Below are 26,335 nucleotides of genomic sequence, written 5' to 3'. Positions count from 1 at the left end.
CTCTGGGGGCTCCAGGGCTCCCGCGGCTGGCTCCTATCCTTCCACTATAAACACGTCAGAAGCAGGGACACGGCCCCCCTCCCCTCTGTACTCCCCCAGAGCTTTGCACAGGGTTACGCACACAGTAGGTGCCTAATAAATGTTTGGCTGAATTGGGATTTGTCACCGAGCTGATCCCCAAGAGGAGCCTGAGAACGCACTTCCCTCCCTTGGAGGAGGTGGCGTCGGACGGCAGGTCCGGCGCCTGCTGAGTTTTACTGTTTCTTTTTTCCAAGTTTGTGTTGTACGAGATAATTCTCCAGAGGGTGAGGGAAGAGGGGCAGAGGGGAAGGGAGGTGACATAACATGTATCGACTGCGATGGAGCAGATTAAAGAGAGAATCCTTTTTCCTGAGATTTGTGCAGCGCGCCCATCCTCTGGGTGCATGATGGCGGTGCCCTCCCCTTCCTCTAAGCTCTCCCTCCCCCAGGAGATGCCCGGCCCCACCCCTTCCCCAGGAGGCGCCCCACAGCCCCCTGCACTCACCTGCCCCACAGGTAGGGCCCGTAGAGCTTCTCGGCTATGCTCAGCCACTGCTCCACCAGCCCCGACAGTTTGCTCGTGGCCGTCGACAAGAGACACGGTTCGGCCCACACTCGGCTCCTGCCAGAAGCAGCAGCGAGACTCGAGGTCACGGACCCGGATCTGCCGCCAACCCCGAGGAGCCAAGAGCACCCCCAAGAGGCTCCGAGTTTGACTCTGGCCTTGGCCCCCAGCTGGCTCTGGGCCGGGGCGTGGTACCCCCGCCTCTCGGAGACCCCGTTTCCTCATGGGAAAGCAAAGGTAAAACTGCCTGTAGAAGCTTGGCCCCAAACACGTAAAGATACCTCTTCTCTCCTTAGCAGAAGTGGGGGGCTATGGGTGGGAGATGCTGCATACAAGGCAGAGGTGGGGGACTATGGGTGGGAGATGGTGACCATTGGTTTCACTAAGCTGCTCTTTTTTTGGGGGGGCGGTCCTGGGAGAGGAAGAGGAGGAGCAGGCAGCGATGGAGGTGAACAAAAGCAAAAGATGAAGATCATGTTCAGAGAGCCCCGCCACTCATCGGCTCTGGAGGCGGGCGCCTGACCTCCCTCCTGACCCTTAGCATGTTGCTGCCCGGCTGAGGAAAGCTCCTCCGCCATCACGGCCGCTGTCTCCTACAACCTCAGAGAGCTGCGGGAACGTTGATCTCCTTGGTCAAACCCGAACCCGGCTTTCCTATTTCCCAGGGGTTCTGTCTCTCCAAGCCTCTGCCATCCTCTCTGGCCCCCTTTGGGCACCAGGCCTGAGTCTCGTTCCCCAGGGAGTCAGTCAGAGAGGGCCCATTGGGCTTCCCGACCAGCTGGTAACCGGGTCCCCTGGTTACTGGGGAAAGGAAGTGCCCGCCACGGGGTGTCCGGCAGATGCCCTCGCTGCCCCCTGGCAACAATGGGCATGAGGTCATTGGGGGGGAGCAGCACAGACTGACATGGGGAGGAAGCCCAGAGTTCAGAGGTCGAGGATCTAGGAGAACATGGGAGACCCCATGAGGCTCACCCGGCCTCTCCATCTCCTTTGACCTGACTTGATGCCCCCCATTTGTGAGGGAGAGGAAGGGGATGACTGCCCCTCCAGGGTGACCAGTCACCCAGGCTGCCCGTGCCCCAAGGTCACGCCCAGGAGGGAAGTTCTAACAGTCAGAGATGCGCCTCCTTCCAGGTGTTCCTTCAGGCTGCTCTCACAGGGAGACTGGCCCCCCTCCCCAGGCTTTAGCTCACCCGGGGTCCCTAGCCCCTCACTCCAGTCCTGGGAGAGCAGGAAAGGCTGGAAGCAAAGGGCCTTCATCAACCGGCCCATGGGACCAGGAGCCTCGGGAGCTGGGAGGGCCTCAGATCCTCCTCAGAGGAAAGTGAGGTCCGCGATGGTCGGGGCTTGCTGAAGGGATCAAACTCAGGGTTCTTCTGCCCTCTCTCCCCCAGCCCCCTGGAAGTGATGCCCAACATGGCACAAAGAGTTAAAGTGCCTTATCTGAGCAGCCTTGGAGGAAATCACCAGCCTCAGTTTCCTCATCTGAAAATTAGGTTTGGACTGAATGACCTTGAAGTTCCTCCCCTCTCTAAACGTCACGGGGAGTCCCAACTCCGCTGCTCACCAGCGCAGGGACCCTGAGCGAGGCACTCCCTGCCCCCTCCCCCCTGCCTCAGTTTACTCCTCTATAAATGAGGGGATTGAACCGAACGACCTCCCGGCTCCCTGCCAGTCTGGCAGAGTCTCTCACCTGGGCCCGATGTCGGCTGGCACGAGCTCTCCTGCCACCAGTGCCACCAGGTAGGCGGGCACTGGGTACTCCATGTGAAACTGGTACACGCCCTCCTTCTCCAGGTAGGCACTTTGGGTGGCGCTCATCAGCACCTGGACCCCGGCGGGAGCCTGGAAGATACCACCAAAAGCTAAAGCCGGTGCCCACTCAGGGCCAGCCCGCAGCATCCCAGCAGCAGTCGTCGGTGGGCAGTCAGCACGGGCCGTTGGAGGGACCCCCAGGGTCTGCCCCATGCCCCTGTCTAGCGCTGCCACCTTTACAGGCTTCCTTCCTATCTCACCCTCCCAGAAAGCTGGCCCGGTGCCACTCCCCGTCCCTGATGCTGCCTCCAGTCCCTGTGACTCTGCCCAGACGGGGGCCCCTTTCTGGAATGCCCTCCCTCCCCTGTCAATCCTGTGCGGCTAGCACCCCCTTCAGGAGACCATCGGGATTGGCCCCCAGCCTGCCCCCCGGCAAGGATGTGGGGGCTCCCTCTGCACAGACTTTGGGGTTTTTCGGCCATGTCCAGGAGACTCCAAGCTCCTTATGGGTCAGGATGTGCCCCCAGCCCACTTGGCAGGTATTTATTGTCTCCCTGGGATTCAGTCTCCTCATAGAATAACGGGATTGGTCCCTTCTAGCTGTGGCTACGACCCTCTTCCTTCTCAGGCCTCAGTTTCCCTTCCCAGGTCACCATCCTTCCCGAGGATCTGGACCACACGTGCAACGGGGGACCGCCCGGGATCCCTGAGCCTGGCACGCTGGGCTGGTTCCCACCTCCTGGGGGCCCGGGTGCGTGGGGGGCCCGGGATTCTCACCTCCTGGGGGCCTGGGTGTAGGGGGGGGTCCAGGTGCGTGGGGGTCGCTCTTGGGGAACAAGGGGCTGGTTCTTGCCTCCTGGGGGCCCGGGTGCGCAGGGGAATGCTCTCAGGGAACAAGGGGCTGTGACCCGGCAGCAGCCCCCGCCCCCCAGACTCACCTTGACGGTGGCGGAGTAAGTGCACTTCACCGCGGGCGTGTCGAAGCAGGGGAAGAAGGAGCGGTTGCACACGGAGTGACCCTGGGTGAAGACGAATGGCTTGGAGTTGGAGTAGGTCAGCTCGGGGTCCAGCCACCAGATCTGGGAACGACAAGAAGGCGGGGCAAGGGCCCGGTCAGGAGCGGCATCACTCACTGTGGCCGGAGCTGGGCCACGGCCTGGCCAGAAACACGCAACTCAGAGGCCCAGGAGCAGAGCCCGGGTCAAATCCCACCTCAGACTTCAGCCAAGTACGTGACCTCAGCCCCAACTCTATGAAATGAAGGGGCTGCACCAGAGGGCCTGAGGTCCCTTCCACCCTGCTGAGCCTCGTGCTGAGACACGATTTGGTCGCCCGGGCCATCTGCCATATGATGTCTGAACCTCACTTTCTTAATCTGGGAGAATGGACTAAAAAACATCCAAGGCTCTTCCCATTCTACTTCGGTCCCAAGGACCCAGGGCAGCCGGACAGACACCAACCTAAACATCCAGCCCTGAGGGTGAGGCCCGGGATTCCCGAGAGTGGTTCTGCCCAGGCCCGGGGACCCCCCAGGCCCTCAAGGGCTGCCATGAACGCCCCCGAACCTTTTCTTAGGTCGGCTTCTTTCCAATCACTAACTTTATTTATGAGGAACTGCTAAAACCCGCAAGTGAGCCGGTTGCACGTCAGTCAATCAAGGGATGCCCATTATGCGCTGGGCACTTTGCCGAGCAGTAAAGAGACAAAAGAGGGCAAAAGAAGCCCCTGCTCTCCAGGAGCTTACGGTCTAGTGGGGGGACAGGGAGCAGAGAAGCTCACACAAAACCTAATACAAGATCCACACACAATAGGAGAGAGAAGGCACCAGAATTAAGGGGGATTACTTCCTAGCTGTGTGACCCTGGGCAAGTCACTTAACCCCAACTGCCCCAGCCAAAAAAAAAAAGAAGTAAGGGGGGGAGTGGAGAAATAAAAGAATGGATTTTATTTGGGACTTAATGTCAAGGAAGTCAGTCATGTGCAGCGGAGAAGAGAGGGTGTCCCAGGCCAGGGGGACATGCTCCGAGCCAAAAGGGGTGGGGGGAGGGTGGGCCAGCCAGGAGGTGGGCGCCACCAGCTCCAAGAGAATGTGAGAGGGAGAGAAGAGTAAGAAGGTGGAAAGCTGGGAGGGGATGGCTTATGGAAGGCCTTGAATGCTAAACAGAATTTCATCTGGGAGCCTGGAAGGGACAGGCAGCCCTGGAGTTTCCTAGGTGACCTGGTCAGACTTGAGCTTCAGGAAATTCCCTTTAATAGCTGAGGGGAGGATGGACTGGAGGGGGGAGAGATTGGGAGCAGATGGATTTCCCAAGCAGGAATAGTCCAGGTGTGTGAGATGGGGAGGGTCTGCACAAAGAGGCGGTCATGTGAGGAGAAGAGGGGGCCTTTGAGAGAGGTGCTGAGCGAAGTGGACGGAAGCTATCTCAGGGAGACCTTGGTACCCTGTGGGATACAGGAAGTGGGACAGATGAGACGTCCAGGAGGAGGCTCGGGTGGGGAGCCGGGGGGGCTGGGAGAATCAGGCGTTCTCTGCGTTAACAGGGAAAATCAAGAAGAGGCTTTAGGAAAGACAATGAGCTCTGTCTGGGGCATGTTCAGCTGAAGACGTCACCGCACGGCCAGTCTGAGATGTCAGCAGAGAGTGGGGGGGAAAGTGTGTGAGAGAGACAGAGACAGAGACAGAGAGAAGAGAGAGAGGGAGAAAGAGAGTCAGTGTGTGTGTGTGTGTGGGGGGGTGCATTCTGCCCGATGTGATGTGCCAGGAGGAGCCTCTTCCCAACTTGGCCCAGAATGGCCGCCTTAGACCTCTGGTGGCAAAGCCCAGTCTTTGGAGGACAGGGAGAGCTTCAGCGGCCGGGCCCTCCGGGGCAGGGCGGGGGCCCCCACAGACTCGGTGGCTGATCCCGTTTGAAACCCTTAAGTTCTCAAGTATTTCAAAACAAAACAAAGGACCTTCCCCAGTCTTGTCTAAGGCCGAAGTGGCCGATGATCCAGTTAAGGTCAATTCAACAAGAACCGCTGCCGACCCCTGGGCGGGACAATAAGGAAACCGCCCCTCCGTCCACGGGGTCCAGACCAGAGTACAAGGAGACACAGTGACATACAGACAAAAAGTGCTCATGGAGAAAGTGCCAATAAACAGCAAGTGGGAGCTGGGCTTTCCAGGTGCTGGATGAGGGGGGAGACTGTGGGGGTGGGGGGGGACAGCCCGGCTCAGTGCCCCTGAGGAAGAAGACCAAGGGGACATAGAGTAGGGAGTGTGTCCCTGCCCCGGCCCATCAGCCTCACAGCAAGAGAGTGACAAAGGAAGCCGGCCGTGGGGCCGCTCAGCAGAACAGACCCTCCATTTCCAGGGCTAGGCTCCCCATAGCGATGGTGTATGTGGAGTCACTTGGATGTGAAATCGAGAAGATCTGAATTCAAATCCTGCCTTTGACGCTTCCTCCCTGTGTAGCCAGGAGCGGGTGGGTCACTTCTGCCTCTCTGAACCTCTATTTCCCCATCAACAAAATGCCCAAAGTGCCAACTTCTCTGAAACAACAATCTACCCAAATCTCTCTTCTCACTAGGACTCACATCTTGTTTTGGAGTCAAAGGAAGGCCCTGAGTTCAAATCTCACCTCAGACACCCCCTCCCTATCTTCCCCACACTCACCTGCTAAGGCTGTAGGTCTGACCTCTAGAACTAACCCCAAGGAGCCTCTGGCGAAGGGAAATGAAAAGGGGATCATTAAGAGCCCCACACTCACACCCTCCAGCCCGGGCTCCCGTCCCTGCAGCCCACAGTCAGTTGGCTGACACAGAGAGCTTTGGAAGCGATGCGCAGGCCCCTCAATGTGCCTCGTGGGATCACAGGCCCGGGGGCGGCAGGGAATCAGAAGCCACTAACCTCACTGCGGGTCGCTCGGCAGCTCAGCAGGCCCGGGGACAGGAAGAACTGACTTCTAATCTGCCCTCAGACTGTGAGACCAGGTTTAATCCTCACTCCTCATTTTCTACCTGTGTGACTCTGGACATGTCCATCACTTCCACCGTCTGTAAAGTCACTGAGTAAGGGAAGTGCAAATGGAAAACTCGGCACAGACTCACAAAGTGGACGCCGTTTGTGCCGGTGGGGCCAGGGAACGAGAGGCCACCGACGTAACGCGGGCCGGGGGAGGGACGATCGCACAGCGACTCGACTGCTCTCCCTTTGAGTTGTGGGGAAGGAAATTTCTCATCCCTCTGACGACCCTAGAAATAACCAGGATGCTCAAAGCCAGGCGTCCCCGCATCGCTGCTTGGCCAGAACCAGATTAAAATGTAATTAAGGAACATTTAACCACAGTAAAACAATATACAACACAGACGATGGTCATTTGTGATTTTCTAAGTCAACAGGATGAATCCAGTTTGTTAGGGCCACTGACTTAAGCACCAGTTGGGTGGGGCCAGACCCAGCAGATGTTTGCCATGTTCTCATGAGACTGAAGAGGAAGAAGAGGAGGAAATCGAGTCACAGGACTGGTCCAGGGTCATGTGATAATGTCAGAGGGAGATGAGCCCGGGGCCTGAGTTCCAAAGCCAGTGCTCCAGCCATGGTCCTGAACAAGGTCACCCTAACTTTGAACCACTGAGTGTTGGAGCTGGAGAAAAGTCTTCCCCAGGAATCTGATCATGGGAAACACTAGCCCCGGCTCGGCCTGGTTTCCTGTCTTCTGGTTTCCTAGTTTCTGTCTGCCCCCCTCTTTTTCCCCTCACTCTCCCGGCCCCCTCTGTTCCCCCTCACTCTCCTGGCCCCCTTTTCCCCTCATTCTCCAGTTTGTTAGGGCCAGGCCGATGACAGGCACATTCGGGGACCCATCAGCTCCCAAAGCTTTGTCCTGCGCCTGCACCCCTTGGGCCAAGCCGGCAGAGCCTTAGCAGTCCAGGGACTAGGGCTCACCCTGGACAGCACCGAGCTAACCGGTTCAGGGATCAGGCCTCCGAGCTGCGGTTCACAGACGGCACCCACCCGTCACAGCCACGGGCCGGCCACGGAGCCGGGGCAGCCGACGGACGCCAGCAGAGACGCGGGAGGTCGGGACCTTGTTGAATGTCTGGGAGCCAAATGGCTCTCATGGAGCGGGTTTCCCCAATCTAGTTCTGTCATTCTCAGATTCCCTAAAGATTCCCAGGAGACAGAGGGGACAGTTGGCTCCATGCGGGCGGAGGAGATGTGAGGGGAGGCTCAGTCTCACCTCCCTGGAATCACGGGACAGCCCCCTCCCATCCCTCCCGCCGATAAAGCCAAACCCTCTGGCACTGGCCCAGCAGCTCTTCCAGCACACGGGCCTGGACTCTTTTGCCAGGCCCCGGAATAATCCTCCTTGAGAGCTGATGAAGTAACGACCAGCTCCTTCATACAAGAGGTATTTCTGTCAATAGAACGTGAGCTCCCTCAGGGCCGAGTCTGTTTCTCTCTTTTCCTTGTATCTCCGTGGCCTAGAGCACTACCTGACACCCAGAAGTAAGTAATAAAGGATGCTGGGGGAAGCTGGATGGCTCAGTGGATAGAACACTGGCTCTGAAGGCAGGAGGAACCAAGTTCAAATTCAGCCTCAGATACAACATTTACTAACTGTGTGACCCTGGGCAAGTCACATAACCTCATGATAAATGCCCGTAACAATAATTCACAATATAGACAACAAGAAGGATGTAGATGGAAAGAACCTGCCCCCCAATGAACCCGGTGCAATTATAATCTCCCAAAGAAGGAGAACTCTACCTCCCTCTGCAGAGGTGGCGCCGCAGATAAAGAACAAGGCGTGCTGGGTCCCACTCGTGCTGGGTCCCACTCACGAGGGACTGATTCATTTTGCTCCAAGGCTTTTCATCTTTGCCTTCCCTTCCTTTGTAATCCTTTGTGGGGAGGGACCCGCGCCAAGGAGGAGCAGGGAGATATTTGGAGAGGAACAAAAGATTTCAATTAAAATGTTTTTCAGCCTTAAAGGCGGCTGGAACTGGACCATCCGGATGCTCCCTGGAGGCCGGGGTTTCAGGCTGAATCAGACAGAGAGGGCAGGAGAGTGAGAGGGAGAGGAGGGGCAGGAGAATGAGGGGAAAAAGAGGGGGCCAGGAGAGTGAGGGGGAACAGAGGGGGCCGGGAGAGTGAGGGGAAAAAGAGGGGGGCAGGAGAATGAGGGGAAAAAGAGGGGGGCAGACAGAAAGAAGAAAAGCCGGGGAGAATGAGTCGTTCTGGGCAGGGGGGATGCGGGGGTGCCCTGGATGGATTCACGGCCCCCTTGGAGCTCCCCAGGGCCTAGAGAGCAGCAGCTACTTCCGGGAGTAGAGGGAAGCCTAGAGGAGGCTGGGGGCACCTGGGGGACCTCTGGGGCGCCTGTTGCCAGGAGGGAAATCACCAGAAGAGCCGTTGCTGAGGACTGAAGCCCAGGGTTTCAGCCTGAGAAGCCAGGGAGACTCTGGGGGGAAGAAGGGGACCAGGGAGGGCTCTGGGGCTAAGAAAGCGTTGGATGGAGGAATTGGGGAAGGGAGAACGGGCTCCCATGGCTCGAGGTCAGAGGTCCCAGCTCAAGCACCAGCCGCTCACTGGTACCTGAAGGAGCCAGTATAAATAAGCTCCTGGGCTTGGCCCTGCCCGGTCTGGCCCCCACCCACTGAGGCTTTGCCCATGTCTGAAATGTCCTGTTCCTTCACTTCTGCTTCCCAGAATCCCTTGCTCCCTTCATGACAGCTCAACTGTCATGTTTCACGCTCCCTTCCCTGGCTATTATTGCTTCCTCCCCAAGTTCAGATCAAGCCAACGGGCATTTATTAAGTACCTGTTGTGTCCCAGGCATGAAGCTACCCGACAGACAAAAACTACAGTCCCTGCCGCTGAGGAGCTCCCGTCGGGTGGGTTTGTGCTAAAGCCCCGATCTCTGGGTTTGTCCAACTGCCTTTTTTTTTTTTTTTTTTTTTAAGATATTTAAAATACTTTTATTTTCTTCTGAACAAAAAGAAATGGGAGCGAGGGGAACAACATCCCCCACTGAATTATGGGACAGGGATGCGTGACTTCGAAGCTGCAGATCCCAAACAGCTGGGTTCCCAAATCCAAAACAGGAATTATAGTCTACTAATGTCACATGTGCTCTGGGACCCTATCATCTCCCTCAGTGCCTGCTCCCATTAAGTGGGGGAGGTGAGAAGCAATTATTAAGCGCCTACTATATGCCACAGGAAACCTCCCCCAAGCCCTCTGAATGCAGCGCCTTCCCTCTCTCAATCCCACATGTGGCCACTTGGGACATCTCTGTCTGCTTGTTTTCTCTCCATTAGGTTATGGAATCTCTTTGTGCCGGCACACAGTAGGCACTTAATCAGTGTGGAAGGATGGAATGGTTGGTTGGTAGGCACCTCAAAATATGATCTCATCTGAGCTTTCCAACAACCCCTGACAGGTAAGTACTATTTTTATTTTACCCATTTGATGGATGAGGAAACAGAAGCAGACGGATTAAGTGACTTACCCCCAATCCCGCCAATGTCTGATGCCAAATCTAAATTCAAGCTTCTCTGTGGCAAGACCCGGCGCTGCCCACTGAGCTTCCTGGCTACCCTGGGGACAAGTGCCTACAAAACTCTGAGCTCTGACGTCCTCCCCTCACGGGCCTGGGCCCCTTGGCACAGCACCGTGCCCGAGCTGGATTACCCCCACACTCACACAGCATCACGGCCTAGCAGAGCCAGCCTCCAAGCCAGCAAGACCCCCCCTTTGATTCCTGCCCCTGGACTTGCTGGCAGCGAGATCCTGGGTGAGTCACGGCCCCAAGCGCTCAGAATGACTAACTCTAAGGCAGGAGCCACAGAGGGGCTGCCCTGCCCTGGAGGAGGAAGTTTCCACTCTGGGAACTCCCTGGTGAGGAGATCACAGCCCCGGGGCTGTCTCTGGGATCTCCATCTCCACCTTCCTCCTTCCATCTTGGGCCCTCCTGTCTAAGGGGCACGAGAGACATTAGGAGAGGGCCCAGAAGTGGGCCCGGGGCCCCGGCATTGCCCCTCGATCCTTACTTAGCTCCCTCCAAGCCGGCCACATGACGCAGCCAAATACACAAACAAAGGGTGTGCAGGCCGCCCGGGCCAGGGCTCTCCTCCGCACCCTTGCTTTCCACATGTCCCAGGAGCCATCACTGGCGCTGAGACACAAGTGTATTTGAGAGGCTGCTGACCTCATTCTGTCATCAGGCATTTTCCCAAACAGAAGTGACAGCAGAGGCCCGGAGGCCCACGAAACGTTCTGAGGTTCAACCGGGGCCACAGATGTCGCCGGTCCAGACCAACCCTGCGGAAGCCCAGTCTTTCTCAAATGGAGACCATGGGATTCAGTGGAATGAAGCTGTTTCTGCAGGCCCAGGGTCTGGGTTCAAATTCCACTGCTGCCATTATGAACAAGACCCTGCTCACCGTTGTGCCTCAGTTTCCTCCTCTGGAACATGAGGAATTGGACAGGCCAGATGAACCCAAATGTCCTTTCCGACTCTAAATCCACAGTAATCCTCCGATTATCCTCCCCTCAGTCCACCTCTCAAACCAACTTAGCTTGTGCTTCACCTCGGCCGACCTCCCTTCCTGGCTCAAGTCGCCCTTCTGTCCTCTATGACTATTAGTATGAAACACTTAAAATACAAAGAAACAAGCTTCTGGCCAGGGACGGACGGGATCTCCCGAGGGCCAGAAAGAAAAGCGCTGTCTGGCAGTTCGGAAATCTAATCAGAGGATCACAGATTTGGAGCTGGGAGAATCTTAAGAGTTTGTCTATAGTCCATCCCCTTTGATGCACAGATGAAGAGTCATCTATCTTCCCGAGTTCAAATCTAACCCGGATCCTAACTAGCCGTGTGACCCCGGGCAAGTCACCTAACACTGTGTGCCTCAGTTTCCTCATCTGTAAAATGAGCTGGAGAAGGAAATGGCCAAGTACTCCCGTACGGATGTCAAGAAAACCCCACATGAGGTCATGGAGAACTGGGCACACCTGCCAAGAAAAGGAAGTGGGCAAGTGATTTGCCTAAAGTTACATAAGTAGCTTTAGAGCAAAGAGCCCTCTGAGATCACCTAAGGCCACACTTTTCTTTATACATAAAGGAAGTGAGAGGAGGAGGAGGAGGAGGGGCTCTGCCCTGAAAGGGAGAGAGGGGGTCTGACCTCGGGGTTTCAGCCTCCAAGGCCAGCATCTTTGCAGCAAAGCCCAGGGCCTCCCCCAGGAGCTGGAAGGAAAGGGGGGAGGCCCAAATGAGATTAGGCCAGCAAGGAACCCCTGCCCTCAAATGTCTCCACCAACTGTGCAGTGAAGGACAAGGAAGATGGACTGGGGCGGGGGTGTGTGAATTTAGCATGGGACACATCACAGAGCTACGACGTGACAGAAGTTTAGCTGAATTATGGCTTAGGCGATGCCCAATTACCCAGGAACAGATCTGCGTAATGGAAGATTGCTACAAATCACGAATAATCAACATGAATGGAGGGAACAGTGGGTTGCAAGGGACTGGGGAAAGGCGGGCCCTCTTGCTCATGGGAAAGAGGGGCCCATTCACTCATGGGAAAGGCGGGCCCTCTCGCTCATGATGAACACGCAGCTCCGAGAAGCAAGACAGACAGAACAGCACCAAGAAAGCCGGGAAAAGGTCACCTCCTCAGACACAAAGGCACGGCCTGGATCGTGTCCCCACGGAGGGCAAAGATACGGTGAGGAGGGAAGAACCCCACGTTTCTAGGCCACTTTCTGTGGTAGTAAAGGAGTCCACACCCACTGAATGGGGACAGCTACGATGAGCCGGGGCACTCGGCTGTGCTGGGATATCGCTGTTCCTCGAGGGACCAGAAACATGCAGGACAGGAGGGATGGGACGGCTTCTATCCACTCACACAAAGGCGATGGAACCCAAAATAGACAGGGTTACACAGAAAGAACCAGAGCAAAGCAAAACTGAGCCTTGTGAAGCTCTAATGACTGAGTCTGACCCCAAAGAAGAGATATGAGAGTGCTCCTCTCCTCCACTTCGGGGCTGGGTAGGGGACTAGGGGTTCTTGATTGATGTGTGAATTAGTTTTGCTGAACTGCCCCCCACTTTGTTTCCTATTTAGCTTTCAGTCTAGATGGCTTTATTAGGGATAGATCACAGGATTGAAGAACTGAATTCAAATCTAGCCTCAGATCATGTTTGTGACTAGAAAAATCTCCTAAACTTGTCTGCCTCAGTTTCCCCACCTAGAAAATGAAGATGATAATAGTACCTATCTCTCAAAGTTGCTGTGAGGATAAAATGAGATGATTATTGTAGTGTTTTGCAAACTTTAACGCATTCTGTAATGGCAGTTAGCCTTATTTTAAGGAATGGTTAGGAGCAGGGCAATTAGGGAATAAAGGTGATGTAAAAACAAAAAAGATTGAATTTGAAAAAATTAGAAATATAATTTACAAAGGGGAAGAGAGAGACAAGACAGAGAAAGACAGAGACAGAGAGGAGACAGAAAAGGAGAGAGGGGAAGGAGGGAGAGCGAGAGTGAAAGACAGGGAGAGACATAGAGGGGAAGAGAGAGAGATAGACATAGAGAGAGAGAGACAAAGGGAAAAAGGGGAAGGAGGGAAAGTAAGAGCAAAAGATAGGCAGAGACAGAGAGAGAAAGGGAGAAAGGGAAAAGGAGGGAGAGTGAGAGCGAAAGACAGAGAAATAGAGAGGAAGAGACAGAGCGAGAGAGAGACAGACAGAGACAAAGAGACAAAAAGGAGAGAGAACGAGGAAAGACAGAAACAGAAAGAAAGGAGGAAGGAGAGAGAGGGAGAAAGAGATAGAAGAGACAGAGAGGAGAGACCAAAAGATAGACATAAAGAGAAAGAAAGGGGAAAGGAGGGAGAGGGAGAACAAAAGACAGAGACAGAGAGAGGAAGAGACAGAAAAAGAGCCAGAGATATAGACACGAAGAGACAGAGACAGAGAGGAGAGAGATGGAGACAGAAAGGGAGAAAGTGGGAAACAGTGAAAGACAGACAGAAAGGAGAGACAGACTGAGAAACAGGGAGAGAGTGTTGTGGAGGGAGGGAAAGCACTGATTCAGCCTTAATTCATCTTCCATTCTCCCCTGTTCTTTTCTGATTCTTTCCATATTTCAGCTCCTTCCTAAGACGCCGCTTCCCTAGCTGCCATCTTCAGCGTTGGATGCTTCTCCTTGATGTCCCTGGCCTCGCTGAGCCAGGAAGAGGACTTGGCTGACTTCCTGTTCTTTCCTGCACTTCCAGACCCCCCCCCCCGGACACCATCACTTAGCAACCTCTCTTCCTCGGAGGCTCAGACCATCTGTCTGTGTCGGCCCACTGGGATGCTCCGGCTGAGATCCACAGGCCCCGGGTCATGGCTCTCCCGCCCTCCTCTATACCTGCCCAGCCGTCTCTCCCCAGCCCGCTCCTCGCCTTCCTAACTCGCCGTTTCAATCTCCAAATTGATCCGCTCACGATTCTCTCGGTCTCCTGGCCCTCCGGTCCCTATGGCTTCCCTCAAGCTGGGCTGCCCTTGGCAGTCAGGACCGTGTCACCTCCAGTGACAGGAACTTGAAAATAGCCTTCTCTGCCCGGTGCTGCCTCCGCCTTCCTTCTCCTAAACTGGTTCTCTAAAATGTCTTCATCTTCCATCCTCCATCCTGCTCCCTATCCATTCTCCTCAGTCTGCTTTCACTTTTCTCCCTTTATTATACATAATTGATATATTTTTAAAATTAATTTATTATTTCTTTATTTTTAACATTCTCTTTCTAAAATTCTGAACCCTCTTCTTCCCCCCCAGTCCCGGCACCTGCCATCACAAAGACAAGCAATCTGAAAGTTCCCTCATCCTAAACATGCCAGTCAATATGCGACTGACTAATTCACCAGCAGGCCCAGCTCCGGTATTGCCTCGTTTTCCCCCCTTCACACAGGGGCTTGAACTGCTTCCCAGCTCAGAGGCTCACACAAGAACAGACTGAGACCTGCAAAGGGTCGTAGAAGCCACAGAGTCTGAGTCATTTTACAGAAGAGGAAACCGAGGAAGAGAGAGGTCAAGCTCCTGTTCAGGATCCCACGGCTATGAAGTGCCCGGGTGGCCGTCTTTTGGCCTCCGTGCCAGGGCCAGGCTCTCTGCTCTGCCACGGCACCACCTCCGGGCACCCAGAATCGCTTCTTCCGCGTCACCATTGGAGGAAGCAGCAAATCTGCACTGGTCAGGACTCATCCTTTGTTGCTCTGTGATAAAAGCTGTGTTCCTCCTCCCTGACTGGCTCCATCCAAGCCCCCTGGTGTCTATTCTAAGCCTGCCTGCTTAGCTGATGCCACCCCTGCCACCGCCTGCTCTCAGTGGGTGTCTAAACCTCCCACTTACTAGCAAAATAGAAGCATGTTCTTTATGATGTGTCCCATGCTCCCACCTGCCCATCTCCTTCACTCTTCTAGGTCAGGGGGAGTCTTGCAGGGCCTCCTCTCCTTCCTCCCTAGAGCTCCCTCCTCCTTGCCTCAGCCGATGGCTTTTGGCTCGCTCTTTACCTTCCTCGACTTCTCTGGAACTTCCATCCCTTTTGTCGGTTTCCCTGGCACCGCTTCTCTTGTTTCCTTCCTTCTTCTTTCATTTCTCTTTTCCCTCTTTCTCTCCTGTCTCAGGAATCTCTGTGGCTCCCACCGATTCAATCAGGGTCTCTCTGCCCATAAGATCCAGGCCCAAAGCATCAGCCCTAATCTCTCTGCCGCCCACTCCAGGCCTGGTGACCGGTCTCGCGTGTCCTGCAGGGGATGCCAACCAAGCCTGTCTGGAGCACAACTCGTGACCTTCTCACCAGCCCTCTGCCAGACTCACCTCGCTCCCCTCACAGTCCCCTAGTTCACAAGCTGGAGCCATCCTTGACTCCTTCTCCGATACCGCCTCCATCCAAACAGTTACCGTCTCATCGGCTCTAGAGTCAGCAGAGAGAGCTCTGGCTTTGGAGCAAGAAAGACCCATCTCGATTCCCATCTCAGACACTCACCAACTGCGTGACTCCAGGACAAGTCCCTTAAACCTCTCTGTGCCTCAGTTTTCCTAATCTGTAAAATGAGGGGGCCACCCCCAAAGGATTCCAAACGTCCTTTCAACTTTAAGCTTATTATTTCATTCTATTTCCTATGAGCCCCACCATCCAGTCACAGCATTTCTTACATCGCTCCCCTTCTCTGCACTCACAGGCCCACCACCCTCCCCTAAACCCTTATCACTCCTACCTGGTCTCCCACACTTTTGTAACTGCTAAAAGAATCTGCTTGTGGCACAGGTCTGACCATGTCACTGTGGCTCCCCATTGCCTTGGGGGTAAAATACGAGGTAGTCAGCCAATGGAGGACCCCATAATATGCTTCCATATTGGAGCCCTCCAAGAATGCTCCATTCTAGACCATTCTCTATGTCTGTGATCACACACACACACACACACACACACACACACGCTCCCCTGCCACTTTTCAGAAGCAATTTCTTGGGGAAATCCCCTGATAGATCATGGCTCCAGAGGAGAAAGTGAGGCTGGTGACTTTGCACAGTCTCCCATGCATCTCACGGTCATCCCTGAGAACGAGGGACAAACAAAAACAAGAACCACCTTCTCTGGTTGTGCTCCCTTCTCTCATTTTTTCCCCTCCTACTAGATTTGTTTGGTCATATATTCTCTCACACTCCCCTACCCGCAGCAGAGAAGTGAGCAAAAAGAATCTCTCTGGGTGTCTGTCTATCTTTGTCTCTCTTTCTCTGGCTGGCTCGGTCTCTGTCTCTGATCCTAGCTCAGACTCTTTACAATCATGTAATTAAACCAAAGATCTGCTTCTGTGGAGAAATCCAGAAACCGAGGAAGAAAAGCATTGTGGAGAATGTTCGGGTTAATTAATGGAGGTAAGAATAGTACTGAGACTGTCACTGGGATAGACTGGGAAGAAACGTGAAATTGAGGAGAAGTTGAGAAAACAGATCACAAGCCTGGATGGGATGGACAGAGCCATGAGAGGGGGCTCCCATTACCTGTACTTCCCCAGGATGGAGTAGATAATCAGTTTGTGATTTGCTTTAACGTTTTCATCTTTCAAAAGACCAAATGAATCCGCCCAAAGAAATAAGTAAATAAAATATAAGAGAGAGAACTGAGGGCCCATAACAGAGGCTGACCCAGGCCTGTGAGAACAGTGTCAGGTATAATAAAGCACTAAGGCTGGTGAAGAAAATTAATAACATCAAGGCAGGGGGATGGGAGGAGGTAGGTTGAAGGAGGGTTTGAGCTACCCTGGAGAAAGGGGCTCTGAGGAGGGACGGGACACCTCCCCGTGGTGAAGAGGACAGTGGCGATGGATGAGGAGAAGGCAGGGCTGCTCAGTGCATAGATCATTCTGGTTCTCCCTGCCAAAAGGATAAAATAAAAGCAGATAACGGGGAGATGAGGTTCAAGATGAGCAGAGAGACAGAAAGGGAGCATCTGACTTCCCTTAATGATTTCAAGTGAACTAGATCCCAGGTTACTGAAAAAACTGACGAGAGAACACGGGGCCAAAGAAGAGTTTGGAGGAAGATTAAGGCACCAATTTAAAATTGTTTTTTAAAGGAGAAGAAAATGGAGGCTGCAATTATAGACCATCGAGGGTGACTTCAAATACTGGAAAAATTCTAGAACTTATTAGAAAGGGATGGTCAGAGAACATTCAGGAAGGGAAGTGGCTTAATCAAGGCCGGGTCGTGCCAGACTAACTTTATTACCTTTTTAAACAGGGGAGATTAGAGAATGCCATCTAGTCTACTTGGGCTTTTTCAAAGCATTTGATAATTTCTCCTGCTGTCCTAATGGAAGAGCTGAAGAGACGGCAGTTTGTCCAAAAAGACTCAGGACATAAGGAGTCTGATCCAGGGGCTGAAAAGGGAAAAGGAAAGCGTTTCTGGCAAGCAGAGCTGTCCCGAAGTGGAAGTGGACACAGTGGATTCCCCTTCACCAGAGGCCTTCAAGCAAAGGTCAGAGATCACTTGTTGGGAATATTGCAAAAGCGGGCCAGCTCTGAGCTCCCTCCGACTGAGGGTTTGTGGCCCTTTCTCTCCTCTCACACCGACTTAATTGTCGGTAGCAGCTGCACGGGACGCTTTTGGACGGTGAGCAAGTCAGGAAGCCAGAAATGCTCTTCGTGGAAACCCACGCCTGCAATATCGCCCTCATCCTGCATACTCCTCCCTACCCAGAAATCTCGTTCCCTTCCAGGGCCAATCTCTGCCGTCACGGGTGCACTGAAGGCCACACAGCCAGCGAGGCTTGGCACAAGCCACTGAACATTTACCGGGTAGTGCCAGCCCTTACTGCTAGCACAAACCAAGGGCCTGGCACTGCCACACTGTCCCAGAGAGCCTCAGGACGGGGAACATTATGCTTTTAAGAGGCTGGCCACAAAGGCTCTGGCTTCTAGGAATGAGAGGAATTTTTCCACTTTCAAGGAAAACAACAAAACAAGACGCTGTATCGTCGGCTGAAGGGAAGGGGTCGTCAGCCTCCGATTGGTCCAGATTCGGGAGGCCGAAGGTCTCCGTGGAATCCGGAGAGGCTCGGAGGGGGAGCGGAAGATGTGTGCCAGGGGACTTGTGGAGTCATGGAAGGGATGGGCGGCAGGCCTACTTACCAGCAGCCCCACCTATCCTTTGCCTTTGGGCACACGGAGGGAGTGGTGCCCAAGACCAAACGAAAGTAGGGTGGCGGCAGCAGGGAACATGAAGCCTGCCCCCGGCGGCCACGTGGCCGTGTCTCATGACTTCTTTTCAGACCATCAGAAGGGGCAAAAATGAATTCCTCTGAGCCAGAAAAGGAAGGGCCAGGCCGTGTCTTCCATTAAGAATATACCAGCCATATGGGGCCCAGGAGGGAAAAAGAAAACCAAACTCTAATAGGTACCAGGAACACGGAGTATCTAGAAAATTGTCTGCTCGGATGCTCACCAGTCATGTGACCTTGGACTAGTAAGTTCCAGTCCTTGGGCCTCAGTTTCTCTATCTGTAAAATGACAGAATTGGGTCTTCTGCACTATCACACTCACCGGCCTGAACAATGCTAAGCCAGATTTCCTTAGCTATAAAGTCTCTCTCCTGAAATGACGTTTTATCACTCTGCATAGATTTAGGTTTTTTTAATAGTGTTCTCCCCTAAAGACAGGATGTTTCAGTTTTTGTCACTGTATCTACACACCAAAGTATCTGGATCCCGGCAGGGCTACATAGATGTTTTGTGGTTGAGCGCTAGGTGGGCAGAACCTACACCCCTCGCAGACGGGAACGGTTTCGCTCTGTCCTCGTATCTGGGCACCCAGCTCACCACCTGGCACAGCGCCCAGGACGAAGTGATTGGAAAACCACCCTTTCCTCCCAAGCGATCTGGGCCCGTCGGGAAGCCTCCACCATCTACACCCGAGTCCACCTCACATTCATTCCTGATATTAGCTTTTATCTGTGCACCGAGACCCCTCCTTCCCAAAACACCTTGAGAGGGTCAAGCTCAAGTTCTTCCCGTACGAGAGTTCACCCAAATGTTTGTCAGCATCTGCCCGGTCCCCGGTGTCTCCCGGTCGGCCCCTGGAAAATGGAACTGGGGTCTTACGGTCCAGGGTCTCCAGGCCCCTCCCTTTTGAGAGCCTTTAAAAAGCTTCTAGTGAACAACATACGACAAATTCTGGGTGGCCACCCTCCTAAAGGAAACAAGATCTCTCCTCCCTGCTTGGGGTGGCCCGCGCCAGGCAGGCACGAATGCCAGAAGCAGCTGGGTACCAGAGACGGGTGCCCCCTAAACCCCGAGCAGCTCAGAGGAGCCGAGCCACCAAAGGAGCCCAACCCCCTTTCTTTTGTCAGAAGAAGAAGGAAAGGGTTTGTCATGCACGAGGGAGCTGTCCGAGATGCTCAGGACTACTGAGGGAATTCATCAGGAGGGCCTATTTCAGGGTGAAGGCTTTTGTTTTCTAAATGGACGGCTCAGTTATTAAAACCTCAGACCTGGGATTTTTACATAAGCAACATTTATGTGAAGAGGAGCCAGGCCCAGGGCAAGGGCCCGCCAACGCCGGCCGGACCTGAGCCCTGGCCGGCAGTCACGGAGCCCGGAGGACACTTGGCTGTTACCTTCTCAGTGTTCTAAGACTAGAAGCTGCTGCTGTACCCGGGAAAGGGAGTTTCCTTAGCAGCAAACTCACTAAACTGTCCGACTAAAGGAAGAACCCCTGTGCCAGGCGCTAGCACAAGGGGGATGCGGGCGGGGGGAGCCTCATCTCAAGCCGCGACTGCTCAGGGGGTGCCTTTTACAATATTTCAGAACTTCAGGCTCCTCCCCCCGGAATGAGAAGGGACCTTGGAGGCCATCAAGTTTTACCATCAAGTCTGAAACACAGATGGGCCGAGGGGAGTTAGGAAGACCTGAGTTCGAATTCGGCCTAAGGTGTTTATCGGCTTTGTGACCCTGGACAAGATAATCGTGTTTCGGTTTCCTCAAGAGTAGAGCGGGGATAATGATAGGGGCCTCTAGGAGTGAGATGAGGATTAAACTTGCGGACTTCCTCCCCTTCTCCCTCTCCACATCCGGATTTCAGTGGGTCCTTCCTGGCTTGGCCTGCCTGGTCCTGGAACGCAGAGCCGGCGGAGCGGAAGAAGCGACGGGGCCACAGAGGCCAGCGGAGGAGCCGCTGGTCGGGGCCTGCCCTGCCCGGCTCGGAAGCTGCTCAGCCCCCTCCGGACCCGCTGCCACTCCCAGGGCTGCCCAGCGCAGAGGCCCGACCTCGCCTGCTCGCTGGCCCCACCTCGCTGCCCGGGACCGGGCTGCCCCTCTCCCAGACCTTGCTCCTAGGCCAGCAAACCCAGAGAAGGCTCCTCCACTCCGGGGCGAAATGCGGCAAAGCGTCGGGGCCAAACCCCGCCAGTTGCTCCCCATCTCGGTGAGCTTAAACCGCTGGGTCTCAGCCTCCCTGTCTGCAAAGTGAGAGGAACCTTCTGGCCTGGGGCCCAGCTGCCCCGCCCCCAGGACGCTGCCCCTGCTGGTTTCCCACCGGTACAAAGGCGGGTCAGATTTCCGTGACCCCCAAACCCCCTGGGGGGCTCCTCCGCTCCAGCGCCCCGGCCCGCCTCAGACCCACAGCCTCCCCGAAGCTGCCCCGCTCGGGACTCGGCGCAGAATCCAGCCCGCGGGGGTGGGCGCCAGCGGCCGCAGGAGGGTCCCGCCCCGCCGGTGTCTCCGCTCGGACGCGGTGGGTGTTGCCCAGGCGCCCCGCCTTCCAGCCCACGCCAGGCTAGTCTAGATGGGGGCAGCCGGGCCGCGCTTCCCCACGCCCGAGGAGGGCCGGGCCGGTACCACCCGGCGCCTCCCCCTCCAACAGCAAGCCCTTCATAAAACCCTTCCAGTCTGGAGAACGGCCCGGGGGAGGGGCGGCCCAGGCTCCCTCCCTCCCCAGGGAGCCAAATGCTGCCCCCTGCCCCCCGCTTCCGAGAAACTGCGAGCCCCAAGTCCCCCCATGGAGGTCTGAAACCTGCCTTGGGGGCGGGGACGCCCCGGGAGGGCTTTGCCCCCATGGAGGGGGGCTGGGGCCTGCCTGGCTCCACCGGGCCCTCTCAGGCCCAGGGGAGGCTGGGATTGCAGGAGGTCTGTTTGCCCCCGCCTGCAAGGCCCTGGGGATCCGGGCAGGGGAAGGCAAGGCACCGCAGGCCTGTCAAAGTGCGACGCAGCCCCTCCCCTGCCCCTTACCCCTGGGAGCCCGGGCCTCCTCCGGGCAGGGGCAGGAGCGGCCGCAGCGAGCCCTGGGCCCTCCCGGCTCCGGGGCAAACCCAGCCCCGCCCAGGCCAGAGAGCCCCGGGACTGGGAGCCAGGTCCGGGGCTGCTGCAGCAGCTGCCTGTCTGACCTTCAGGGAGCCCCCCACCAGCGGGCCTCCCTTTAAAAGCCCAGGGCGCGGCCCCCGAGGCCCGGGACGCTTAGTCGAGGGCCCTGGCCTTCTCAAAAAAACAGGGGCGGGGCGGGGGGGGCCCGGCCGCCGAGAAGGGGAGCTGGGTCCAGCGCCGGCCGCCACCCCCTCCCCCCCGCGCCTGGAGGGAGGGGGGCGCGCCCCGGCCCCCCAGGCCGGTGCCCCTCCCCCCCGCCCCCCGGCCGGGCCCCCTCCCCCCGCCCCCCGGGGGCCCCCTCCCCCCTGCCCCCGGCCGGTGCCCCTCCCCCCTCCCGCCCCCGGCCGGGCCCTTCCCTCCTGCCCCCCCAGGCCGGGCCCCTCCCTCCCTCCCCAGCGCCTGGGAGGGAGGGGCGGTCACTGCCCGGCCCCTCCCGCCCCCCCCCGGCCGGTGCCCCTCCCCTCCCGCCCCCAGGCCGGGCCCCTCCCCTCCCGCCCCCCGGCCTGCCCCCCCTCCCCCAGCGCCTGGAGGAGGGGCGGGCTGCCTGGCCCCTCCCCCCCCCCGGCCCCCCTCCTCCCCCAGCGCCGGAGCGAGGGCCAGCCGGCCTGGGACCCCCTCCCCCAGGCCGGTGCCCCTCCCCACCACGGGGGGGCGTGCTGGGTAGCGCACCGAGTGGAAGGGCTGGTGGGGCTGCAGCGCGCCGGGGAGGCTGATGGTCAGCGACGAGCCGTAGTCCGTGAAGGGCTCCACCCGGAAGAGCAGAGGGTGGCAGGGCCCCGGCGGCGCGCCCGGGAAGGTGGGAGGGGGTGGGGACCCGGGCGCAGGGGCCGGGATCCGGAGGCAGGCCGGCGTCGGGGGGGCGTCCGGGCGCGGGGTCCGGCGGCTGGCCGGCGTCGAGGCAGGATCCGAACGCAGGGTCGGGCGGCTGGCCGGCGCCGGGGGGGCGTCCGAGCCCGAGGCCGGGCGGCGGGCAGGCGTCCGGAGCGGGTCCGAGCGCGGGGGCGGCCGGCTCGGCGCGGTCCGGGGCGCAGCGGGGCTCGGGGCCCAGGCCCGGGTCCGGGTCGGGCGCGAAGGCGAAGGCGCAGGGCGGCTGGCCGGGCGCCGCGGGCCGGTAGGCGGCCGAGTGCAGGCGCACGGCGGGGTGCACGTCGAGCACGAGCGCCGGGGGCCCGGGCCGCAGCGCGCACAGCTCCAGCACCAGGCAGCCGGCCAGCTCCCGCGCGGTCGGTCGCAGCTCGAGCCCCAGCTGCAGATGGCGCAGGCGGAAGAGCTGCGAGCTGGCGGCCGAGGCCACGTCCGGGGCGGCCGCCGGGGCCGCGGCCGCCGCGGAAGCAGCCGCCGCCGCTGCAGACTCGGGCCCCGCGGCCCCCGGTCCCTTGCGGCAGCAGCACTGGGCCGCCATGGGCCGGGGCCGGGACCGGAGCCGGAGCCGGGGGCGCGGGGCGGGGCGGGGCCGGAGCCGGGGCCGGGGCCGGGGCCGGCGGCCGGGAGCGGGCCGGGGCCGGCGCTGGCGTGAAACCCATGGGCGGGCAGGGCCTTCCGGAGGGAGCCGGGGCCGGGCCGGGGCCGGGGCCGGGCGGGGCGGGGCGGGGCGGGGCCGGGGGCCGGGGGGCGGGCCGGGAGGCGGGGGGGCGGGGCGCGGGGCGGGCTGCTGGCCTGCGGGGTGGGGGAAGGGCGCCCGCCGGGGAGGAGGAGGCAGGGGCCGGCCGGCCTGCTCAGACCATCCCGGGCAGTCTGGCGCGCAGAGATGGATCCGCTCCGGGCCCGGACTCCCGGGTCCGCTTCCCCGCGGAGCTTCGTGGCCGCTCCGCTCCCCTGGGCTCCTGCGCGCGCGCCCTAGTGGGCGGACGAGGGAGGAGGGAAGGAAGGGAAGCAGAAGTGAGCGAGCGGGAGGAGGAGGAGGAGGAGGAGGCGGGAGAAGTCCAGCCTCTGGGGAGGCGCGTCCGGCGCCTGGCCCACTCCCACGGCTCCACGTTCGCGGACCGGCCCCGAAGCCCGGGGGTCTCCGAGAGTGGCTGCTGGGGCCCTAAAGCCCCGGGACTTCTGAGCTCGCAGAACCGGAAGTTCCTTAGAAGCCTCCTGGGGCCAATCTGGCCTCGGGGGCCGCCCGGGGACGCGGCCTGGCCCGGGGACGCGGCCTGGCCCTGCCGCCTCCTTAGAGGGGTGCCCGGAGGCCTGGCTCGGAGAGCGGCCGGGGCCGTCCTAGGGCCGGGGGACCTCTGGCCGTCCACAGCAAACTCTCCCCGCCGCCCGCCGGAGGCGCGCTGCGAGGGCCGGGGCCAGAGTCCTGGTTCCGCTGCTCGGGGAGGGGTGTCTGGTCCCGCTCTCACCGGCCCGGCCTTTTACGCGGACCGGAAGCGACCTGCTCCGAGGCGAGCCGCGAACGAGCCTCCTGGGGGGCTCCCGGCCTGTGGTCCGCTTCCTGGCCTCCTCTCCCCGGGCTTCCCCTGTGACTCCCCCCCACGGCCGGCTGAAGTCGCTCAGAACCCCGCTTCTGGGCCGGAAAGCGCCCTGGCCTTCTGGGGCCTGCTCGGCTAGTTTTTCCTGCGCCTGAGACAGTGAGGGGGGCGGCCCCGCTCCCGGAGCCCGAGCCCCAGCCCCAGGGACTCTCCCTTCCCGCAGACATGTGGCCCCGGCGCAGATCCCTCAGAGCCTCGTCCCTCGCCCGGGAAAGGAGCCACACAAACCCCTCCTGTACAGCGCGGGACCAAACGCTCCGGGTCCGTCAGCGCCTGGCTCTCCCCGGCCCCTCCGCGCTTTCTCGCACAGACCCTGGCCGGGGTTGCTAGTTCCTTCCGGCCCGTTTTACAGATGAGGAAACTGAGGCAAACGCACGCTCGGGCCGGCGCCATGCAGTCTCGGATCTGACTCTGGAAAGCGAACTGCTGGAGCTGCCCGGGGAGAGGCAGCCACGGCCTCCTTCCTCCCTGCGGAGCCAGAGTCTGGTCTCTGGGGTTCAGAGCCCGGCGTCAGGGGCGGGGCGGAGTCCGGGGCTGCCTTAGACACATAGTGACCGGTGGCGGATCCCGCCCGGGGAGGGCCTGGTCACCTGTTAAAGGAGAGGACTAAGCACGTAGGGGAGACCCCGGCTCCGGGCCTGCCAGGCTCCTTACAACTATTAGACCCTCACAGCAGCCCCGGGAGGGGGAGTATGGATTGTCCCCTTTTACAGATGGGGAAAGTGAGGCAGGCGGATCATGGGACTCGCCTGGAGTCACCCGGCTAGGAAAGGTAGAGGCTGGATTTGTGTCGGGACTCCAAGCCCAAGATTTTAGGCCGCCTCTGTCCCTGTGAGGCTGATTTGCAGGAAAGGCCTGACAGGCCGGAGTGAGGGAGATTCCCTGGCGGGCTGTGGCTCCCTCTGCAGACTTGTCTGGCAGACACAGGCCTGTCCAGCCCTTTCCCATCACTGGTTCTGGGAGAAGTGAGTTCTCCTAGTGAAGGGGTCACTGGGGGAAACCCTGGAGACGCCGCTCCGCAGGGTCTGACTCAGCTGTTTCCTAGGCTGTAAAACTGGGAAATCCCTGAGCCTGAGATTGTGTGATGACATCACGCTGTCCTTTAATCTCTCTGAGCTTCGGGTTCCTCCTCTGCCTACTTCCTTCCAAGGCCCCTTCCCGCTCACCGCGGCATCTCCCCATCCGTGGGGCGTCCAAGGGACTTGTCCATGGCTGCCCTTTCCAACCTCACTCCGACCTGCTCTGACCTTTAGGGAACGACCTGCTCCCTCCAGCCACCAAAGCTTGCCCAGATTCCTGCTGTGGCCAGGGCGCTGCCCGGGATGGGACAGGAGAGAAGCGGCCCCTCCCCCGCCTCCAGGCCCAGCATCCCCAAAGGAGCACCCCCACCCCTCCCCCACACGTGTACCGAGTGACTTTAACGGAGATCTTGGTGAGGGTGTTTCTGGAATTCAGACCCCAGCTACATGCGTGATCTCGCGCAGGGCCTGTGACCTTCTTGGGCCTCGGTTTCCCCTTTTATAAAAATGAGGGGGCCAGACTAGATGGCCGGAGAGCCATCTTCCAGCTCTTACTCTAGGATCTTGATAATGAAGCCTCCTCCAGGGGTCCTCAAACTTTTTAAATAGGGGCCAGTTCTCTGTCCCTCAGACTGTTGGAGGCTGGACTAGAGTCCACTTTGTTTTGGGGCCTTTAAAAAAAGAAACTTCCTAGCCCTGGGTGAGGGGATAAACGTCCTCGGCTGCCACATCTGGCCCCGGGCCGTAGCTTGAGGACCCCTGTGTCCAGGTATTCTAAGAGCAGATGTAAAGACGTCTCCGAGAGTGGCTCTGGAAAGTGGGAGCAGGGAGGGATGAGGTTGGAAAAGGCTTTTTGCCACTGATCTGCTTGGAGTTGAATCTTGGAGGAGTCGGGAGGCAGAGATGAGGAGGGAGGGGCTGGGGCAGCCATTTTGGAGTGAGGTGCTGAAAGGTGCAATGGGCGGGTCTTGGCAGCAAGTTGGCCATGAGGGGGGAGAAGCCCCCCAAGTTCAGCGTTTGCAAGCACTTCTGGTCGTCCTGAGGCATCTCCTCCAGGCCGCCTCCCTTCCTTGGAGGGCTCCCGATATCGCCTTTTGCCGTTCTGGCTCCCTGACTTCTGCACACTCTCCAGCTGATCAGCAAGATGCAGCCCTGGCTGGAACGAATCCCCGCTTTGTGGGGCAGCACCTTCCTTTCCTGGTTCTCTCTTAGGGACCTAAGAGCCCGGTTAGTTCCGGCAGCTTCCCCTTCACTCTGATTCACCTGTGCTTGAGGCCATAACTTTTCTGGCCTTTTCAGAATCCTGCCTCCCAACCTCGGACTTGTGAGGGGGAATGATTTTTATTGTTTTTTGTGGAGGGTTTGTGTACGTGTGAGCGTGCATGCCTGGGGGTATGGGGGTATGGGGGGGGTGTCAGTTGGGGTTAAGTGACTGGTCCAGGGTCACACAGCTAGTTAGTGTCAACTATCTGAGGTCAGATTTGAATTCAGATCCTCCTGACTCCAGAGCCACATGAGGGGAATTTTTAAAAATCCAAGTATAAGACTTTTAAGTTTGTCCCCAGAGTAGGCCACGTTATTTGGTTCAATACAACGCACTAATCCAAACAGATTATTTTGGACAGAGACTC

General features: G+C 58.0%; 1 protein-coding gene across 1 annotated transcript in view; it reads right to left on the bottom strand.

The window, feature by feature from the left end:
* RNPEPL1 (arginyl aminopeptidase like 1) overlaps positions 1-22,670 on the bottom strand; it is a 29,053-nt gene extending 6,383 nt beyond the window's left edge. The window contains exons 1-5 of the mRNA XM_031968761.1: positions 22,297-22,670; positions 21,869-22,052; positions 3,280-3,420; positions 2,280-2,431; positions 526-643 (exon numbers count right to left, since the gene is read on the bottom strand). Coding sequence (XP_031824621.1) covers positions 526-643; positions 2,280-2,431; positions 3,280-3,420; positions 21,869-22,052; positions 22,297-22,628 — 927 coding nt within the window. The 5' untranslated portion in view covers positions 22,629-22,670. The remainder of the gene's footprint in view (positions 1-525; positions 644-2,279; positions 2,432-3,279; positions 3,421-21,868; positions 22,053-22,296) is intronic.
* Positions 22,671-26,335: the final 3,665 nt, after the last annotated feature.

This window comes from Sarcophilus harrisii, chromosome 4 (genome assembly GCF_902635505.1).
Source record: "Sarcophilus harrisii chromosome 4, mSarHar1.11, whole genome shotgun sequence".
NCBI lineage: Eukaryota > Metazoa > Chordata > Mammalia > Dasyuromorphia > Dasyuridae > Sarcophilus > Sarcophilus harrisii.
Note: the sequence above shows the minus strand (reverse complement) of the source record. Positions and strands in the feature narration are given on the sequence as shown.